This window comes from Gossypium hirsutum, chromosome D07 (genome assembly GCF_007990345.1).
Source record: "Gossypium hirsutum isolate 1008001.06 chromosome D07, Gossypium_hirsutum_v2.1, whole genome shotgun sequence".
Taxonomy (NCBI): domain Eukaryota; kingdom Viridiplantae; phylum Streptophyta; class Magnoliopsida; order Malvales; family Malvaceae; genus Gossypium; species Gossypium hirsutum.
In genome coordinates, this window is record NC_053443.1 from 45,886,909 (window position 1) to 45,894,698 (window position 7,790).

At 32.2% G+C, this 7,790-nt stretch overlaps 1 protein-coding gene across 1 annotated transcript in view; it reads right to left on the bottom strand.

The window, feature by feature from the left end:
• Nucleotides 1-2,012: 2,012 nt before the first annotated feature.
• Nucleotides 2,013-7,790, bottom strand: part of LOC107954800 (alpha/beta hydrolase domain-containing protein 17B) — a gene marked incomplete in the record, with an annotated part of 6,918 nt that continues 1,140 nt past the window's right edge. The window contains 4 exon segments of the mRNA XM_041097747.1: nucleotides 2,013-2,715; nucleotides 3,727-3,774; nucleotides 3,864-4,100; nucleotides 4,574-4,610. Coding sequence (XP_040953681.1) covers nucleotides 2,308-2,715; nucleotides 3,727-3,774; nucleotides 3,864-4,100; nucleotides 4,574-4,610 — 730 coding nt within the window.

Sequence of the window (7,790 nt, forward strand, 5' to 3'; positions counted from 1 at the left end):
ATAAAATCTTTAATTACTTCCACAACAGATACTTTAAACTAAACTTTAATCTGCCAGAAGATTGCTAATAGGCGAACTACACTACGTCAAACAGATAACTTCACATGTACACGTCTTCTAATCGAATCCTCCAAACTTGGGGTGTGATAGAAAATGTGTGTCTCGGGTCTCCATCTTTCCACCAATGCGCTGATGAGTGTAGGATTGAGTTTGCAGCTCCCGAGCATATGCAAGAATCACACGTCTTGTAAGTAATCACGAATTTCTGTGTCTAGACTCTTTGACAAATTATGTATGAACCTTGCAAAATACGATTATCCACCTATTTATATCAATGAAAAAAAATAATTTAAAAATAAAAAATTTAAATTTAACTTAATTGAAAATAAAAAAAAATTAAATTTTTTCGTTACCATTATTGCTTAAGTAGCGAAAATGTGCTTGTAGTCAAAACAAATTAGAGAGCTTGCCATTTGTAAAATTTTAATAGAAATGAATATACGAAATAATTAAATAAAACTATAGTATTTTTAAACAAAGTGTATAGAAAATTTTTGAACAAAAATTGAGAGAATTGAGAGTTTAGAGAGAATAGAGAAAGTTGGATTTGAGTGAAAAGAATGAAAAATGACATGGTATATATAGGAAAAAAAATTCCCATTGGCTCTTTTAAATAATTTTACCGTTGCCAACGTTTAGAAAGCCGTTGGGGGAAAACGACTGTTGGAGGAAAGCGCGTCCAGCTGGTCGTGCTTTCTGCATAGGTAACAGGAAAGCGCGTCTTGTTTTCACACACTCTCTCTAAAATCGACCTTTTTCCCTAATTTTTTTTTAAAAAAAGGGCCTAAAAGGCCAATTAAAGAAAAACGACATATTTGGCTAATTTAGCCTTCCCCAGAAAGAAAGTTCATATATTTCAATATGTTATTTAAATATAAAAAAAAAAACTCATGTTATTTTTCAGCAATTCAAAAAATAAAAATTAAACTAAGACATTACTAATAATTTTTTTTCATTTTTTAAAAATTATCTTTTATTTTTAAAAAATACATTTTTTATTTCTCAAGATATCTATCAGAGCGAGCCCAATAATTAATCCTTCGCATTTTGTAGACCTATTAAGGGGTAGATGCTGGCCACAAGTTTTAAAGCTACTCTATACCCAGGATCGAACCCTCGGCCACTAGTTAAAAGATACATTTGATAAATAAAAATAAATTTTATTATTAATAATTTTTTTTTGTTTTTTTATCTATCCTCTTGTGAGAGAGCTGACTTCTTTTCTCGCCATTTATGTTATACAAAGTAAGACTTTGGTTGTCTTTTTAAAAATATTGAATTCATTAGTGCTCTTTTAAATGCACCTCAATGATTGTTCATATTTATCAGGATTATTAGTTTTTAATCAATTCAATCAGTTCAATTATCAATGATTGTTCATATTTATCCGTATTATTAATTTTTAATCAATTCAATTATCGATTCAACCGGTTTTTAGTTAATTCAATCAATTCATCAGTTTTTTATCTAATCAATTTAAAATTACTTTCAAGATCAATTCTCCGACCAATTCTCAATCCAATGAGTTCCAAATCGACCGATCAGTCCAATCCAAATAACACTGATTTAGAAACAGTTGGCTAACATTCATGATTGCATCCGCCGCAAACTCTGGCCTCTGCTAATGGGAGTGGGCCACACAAGATTATTATTGCTTCAATTCGTAAATGACTTGTTTTTCTCAACCTCATCACTACCACCATACATATACTATTGCTAGGAAAGGCAAGAGGGGCGTCCACATAATTGTGTTGGCCATGGGTTTTAAACTTTCATGGTTAACAAGAGGGGCAGAAGCACAAAAAATTGGATATGCAAAATACTAACAGATACCCAAACCAAAATTTCAAGAAGCAATCATAAAAAAACTACGTATATTTGTTTACATTTCAACTTGGCACCAAATGCTAGAAATGGTCCCGCTAAGCAATATGCATTGAAAAACTTCTGAGTTTTCAATATCAATGGCAGAAACTGCGTAAATACTTTTACATTTAGCATTGAGGCTGAGACTGCTGTTTTTTACACAAGAATTTAATAATCTAAGATTTTTCACTTAATCCAAACTCGTTTCCTTGATACATACACAAAAATTATGACATTTATGACCAAAATCCGATAACTTATGCAACATTACAAATGCAGAAGTGGAAAGCATGTAAATTACCTCCTCAAGTGGATTCGAGAATATAAGGGATAGATATGCATATCCTTTTTTATTTCACTTGTCCTTTGCTTTTGAACTCCTCACCAAACTAAGCCCTTTTTTCTCCTAAATCTGTCAACACGGTCCGTGCTCATTCGAGACTTCTCAGGCTTATTTGACTTCTTTGACTTCTCAAGTCGGCTATCTAAACTATTTCTTGAAACTTCTGGAAGGTCAGCACCCAATTCGAATGTATCCGAAGTTCCACCCTCCGATGGTTTGTTGCTCCGTTTGTCAGAGTTGACCACTACTTTTTCAGAACCATTAGCAGCAGCTGCTTTTGATTTGTTCAAGGACAGTACAAACTTCTTCAGATGTCTAATGAATTCTGGGTAGATCTCAAGATTGCAATGTCCTCCTCCATTAACCCACAACGGGTCATACTTATTCTTGCAAAGCTCCCAAAGCTGTTTTCCATGAGAATGATGAACAACTTCATCCGCTGTCCCCTACCAACACAAAAAATTGAGCTTCATCACCACTTTTAAAATAAAAATTCAAAATAGACGTGTATAACAGTTCTCCTAAATATCAATATATTTAGGTAGCATGAGCAAGTGAACAAATGTCTTCACTTGTCAGAGTTAACAATTCAATAGACTTGGCAACCTGTGTATGCATGTTGTGTTCCATGTTTATTTCCCCAGTCAGCCATGTAGATACACAACAAAAATTACCAAATGTGTCAAATCTTAAAAGTTAATACAATATACATATAGAATTTTTGTGTTAATTGTGTTTAAATATGCACAATTTCAAAGTACCACACCGCTTACCCCAAACCTGACCATGGAGATAAAAACAAAGAACAATGACAAACTACTCTTTGTTCAAAGACCCAAAAATTGGCATATGCATTTCTCTCTCTATGCTCAAGAAGATAAATATATATATCTACTCTCTTAATAAAATCTTAAATTCTCGAAACCTACCCAACATATGGCACAATGCAAAGTACTAAATATTGATTAATTCATTGGTACCTAAAAACAGAAATGTATTTCTAGTGGATAATACTGTCATCTTTACTTAATTTCACATGAGAACCTCAATAATCTAGTCATCACAGACAAAACAATAAATAAAATTTAGACTGATTGAGCTAAAATGCATAAGGAGGTTTAACTACTCATTTAGAACAAGTATCTTTTCGACAATCTGTGACCTGTGATATTTTTATCAAATTTGAGTCTCTTCAAATCAATCTTTAAAGATTTTCTTTCATTGATTATCTCGGTAAACTTTTTATGATGGTATTTGTTCACATTTTGGAACATCACATCACATCACATGGGTGCATAATAATGGCAACTCACCTACTGACCACAACAAACATATGATATAATACTAATGTTAACATCGCAAATCAAGAGAGAGAGAGAGAGAGAGAGAGAGAGATGACGATGACGATGAAACAAGATGGGGAGGATAAATGCCAAAACAATAAGAACGATACTTACATGAATTACCAAGACTTGGCAGTTTACTGCTCCAATTTTGTCAATATTCTGAAAGGATGGGGGAAAAACCTGGTAATGAGGGTACACATACAAGATGAAACAAGAAACTAGAAATAGGATGAATAGGACAGACTTACCTTATAAATGTCAAACCAGTAGGTCCTTTTGACAGGGTACAATACTCTCATGCCAGACAAAATTGGGCTATGTAGAACCACACCTCTCAAGTTTGGCAAACGTGAAGCAAGATCAACAGTAGGTCCACTACCAACTGACTGACCATATAATATCAAATCTTCATCTTTAACTCCATACCGTTCCTTAAGGCATGTATATGCTGCATCTATGTCTGCATATGTATTACACTCAGTTGGCTGTTTCAAAAAAAGAAAGTGAAAATTAGAATACAGATCTCCATCAATGAGTAAAATATTCATATATTAAAGACAAGAAATCAGAAGTAACATGTCTGGTATTGAATATTTATGGATTCTGTAACACGCTGAACATGGGAAATAATTGAGAAACCCCACAAATTTAAAGAAATTAGTGCATAAATTATCGAAATGATTGTAAAAATTAAATGTTGAAAACATATGGACCAACATTGACCAATACAACCAATATTATACAAAATAAAACTAGCTGCCTTATAGGTTTACTCTGAGATTTTCTAGAGCTCAAATCTTGCAAATTAAATGAACACTGTATTAATCTACTTCATTAGAAGAAAAAGTGAAAGAATGCGTTGGATTGGCCCAAGATAATGTGCAACTATTTAACGTGAATCAGGGCAATTTTTGTTCCCAACATTAGCAACTAAGAAAAGAGAAATCAGGTGACCAACCTTTCCAGTTGATTGTCCATAGCCAGAGTAATCATACCTAGAAAAGAAAAAAGGTGTGATCAGTTTAGAAAAAATAAACAAATAGAAGAAAAGACTAGCCTAAAAAGCAGACCTCGCAAGAGAATGGATGATAAATATTCTACTTTCAGGAATTTTAATTATATATACACTCATAGGATGAATCACTCTAGTATTGTCAAGAAGAACTTTAAGGGACAAGGAATTCTAAAATTATTGTTATTATAATTTTGGACAAGACTTTAACAAAAAGCTTTAAATGCTTAAGAATGACAGAATGTTCATTAGTCTTTGGCAGATTGAGAATCCGATAAATGTTTCTTCATTTGTATGAATGGCAGCTCAATCTTGAATAACTCGAAAAGCTTTCAGAAGAGCTATATATACAAGGATTAAAGACTCTGTAGTTCACATTCTCCCACAAAAGTCTCCACGGACTCACATTATTTTGGGGTTCAGTAGGTAATAGGTCAGTGCCTAATTCTGAGGCAAACTTTTCTATTTCTCTTAGAGAAGTCCTGTCTGCAAGGAAGCAACAAGCTGTCTTTTTCTTCCCTTTCCTATCATTTATTGAAGTTTTATATACTTATGCATGCAAGCACCTTCATTAGGGTACTAAAGTAGTACACTTATCAACAGGAAAACATATTGTATCGATTAATTAAATTCAAACCAGACTGCCTGCATATAGAATGCAACCTCAACCTATGTTGCTTTGACTCTTCGTTTTTCTTGAAATACTCATGTCTAACACTAGCATCCAACATGAATGCGTAGATATGTCCCTCCAAGAATCCTCCAAATACATGGGAAAACTTGAAAAAATTGATACATACTGTGTTTGACATGTACTTGTATCCGACACACACCTGAGTCTCATAGACCTTAACAGTTTTACATCAAGCAAATCCAGTAATGGCAAAGTAGACGCAGACCAGAGATGGTCATTTCCAAGAGGCCGCCAAGCTTGATATTTACTAGTACTAGTTTCTAATGTCACATGAGTTGCATGTGTTTTTTTATGCATTTAATTTTTTAATTAGTTTTTAAAAATATTGTAATTTTTAATTAATATAATTAGTGTAAAATAATATTCCTTATTCGAATTGTTAAATATAATTAAAATACATTAAATTATTTAACAATTCAAATATTATAATAATAAATTTCAATTCATAACTAAAGCATTTCTAACATATCCAATATACAATATATAGATTAATTTTACTTCATATAATTAATGCAAAGCAGCATTATTCAAACTAATAACTAATTAACATATACTAATTATTTTGATAATTCAAATATAGTGCTAATAAAAAATTCTAATCATTATTAAAACATTTGAAAAATTATAAAAGTTTATATATTCTACATTAAACTCTTCACTATTCAATTTTTATTTTTCCTAACAATTAATAAATGGACCATAATAATATTTAGATAATATACAATTAATATAAATATAATACATTATATTATACAAATATATTATTTATAAAATTTTATATATGAAATATAAAGTTAATTATTACATAAATAATTAAAATTACTATTTAAAACAATTTTTTCTTTTTACTTTTTTTGTTAATAGAAACATAATAATTTTACAGCTAGCTATCACTGTAAAGTCTGACCAAATAGTAGTTGAACTCTGACCAATCAACTACATGCATAGCATGGTGCGGGCTAGATTAACGGGATCCTACCATTTGGACTTAAAAGGAGAATATTTCCTTCTACTTCATTTCACTATATCTTGTTATGTGTCATCACTAAATTTTGTAGCGTATCTTTCGATCCTGTACACGCATATCCCCGCTTAATGCTCCATATAAACCTGCTCACGTTCATCCTCTGTTTGTTATGTACTCATACTGCAGTCCAAGTTACCCAATATTGTTTCCAAGTAAACAGAGATAAGCAAAAATTATGAGATACTATCTAATGATAATAAACACGGCATAATGGGTCTGGAAGTGGTAATGGCACAAGAAAGGAACAACAAAAGCAGGATAATTTACAAACGTATAATTAAATGAAAAATAAGGCAAGATAAACCATTTTGTGAAAACTGAAAAGAACTCAAGACTTCATCCTTCCAAAAGTACCAAGACAAAAACTAAAAATTCAGTAATAGGATACAGTAAATATAAAGCTTCCCTAACGATTTAAAAAGTATAAGACAAACTAAAATTCCAAATTTGAGAAATATCTCCAGTTAGGCATAGTTCCTATAGTGGAACGGAATGCTATTACTATGATGTAGCCTATACTCTATGGAAATAAAACATCCAAAAGAAAACTATGCAACTACATGATTAAGATATCACCTTCTGACATTCTAATCATACGTTAACACATTATTCACTGCTTTCTAACAACTATGTTGCTCCAACTCTTTGTTCTTCTTAAATTACTTATATTTGTCACCTGCATCACGGTTATGCGGCTATGGCCCTCCAAAGATCCTCCGAATACATGAGAAAACTTAAAAAAATCAAACATACCCATGCCATACACATACCCATATTCGACGCTCAAAATTGTATCTAAGTAACATAGCATGTTAATGCCCTTAGGCATTAAAAGCTTCAAAGCATTGTTTGCAAGAAAAAGTATAATTATCATATCTAGCACCTCAACAAGAAGCAACCACTACAAATATGACCTAGCCAGAAACCATCTTCTACCACATCGCCTTAAGTAGGTGCGCTTGATCAGTTAAAAGCACAAAGTCCCACAGCATTTGAATTAGCTGTCAACAGCATTCATTTGTAGATAACATTAAAACATTGCCGTCACAATGCAGCAGCTATAGTAAAGAAATGATAAATAAAAACAAAACTCTGAACACCTAGGTAACTTAAACAACAATGCCTTTACCAATAATTCTTTCCAAGTCTTATTAAAGCAAAAGTGCAAAACCACTACCACTAGTCTTACAATGTAACAAATATCAAAATCAGCATAATTTTCAACAGGTTGGGTTCCAGTCCACTTCTTTCAATGCACTCTTCATTACCATTCAGATGTATTTGATCCACTCAGTAATTGTGAAGTCAAATTTGTGAATGTGACTAACCATGTATTGAAAAGTAATGAATGAGAACCGGACCCAACTCTCACTTACTGCCAGCCTAAAATCTCTCCTTTCCCTAACATTTAGCACCTTGTAATTAGACAGGTGAACCTAGAA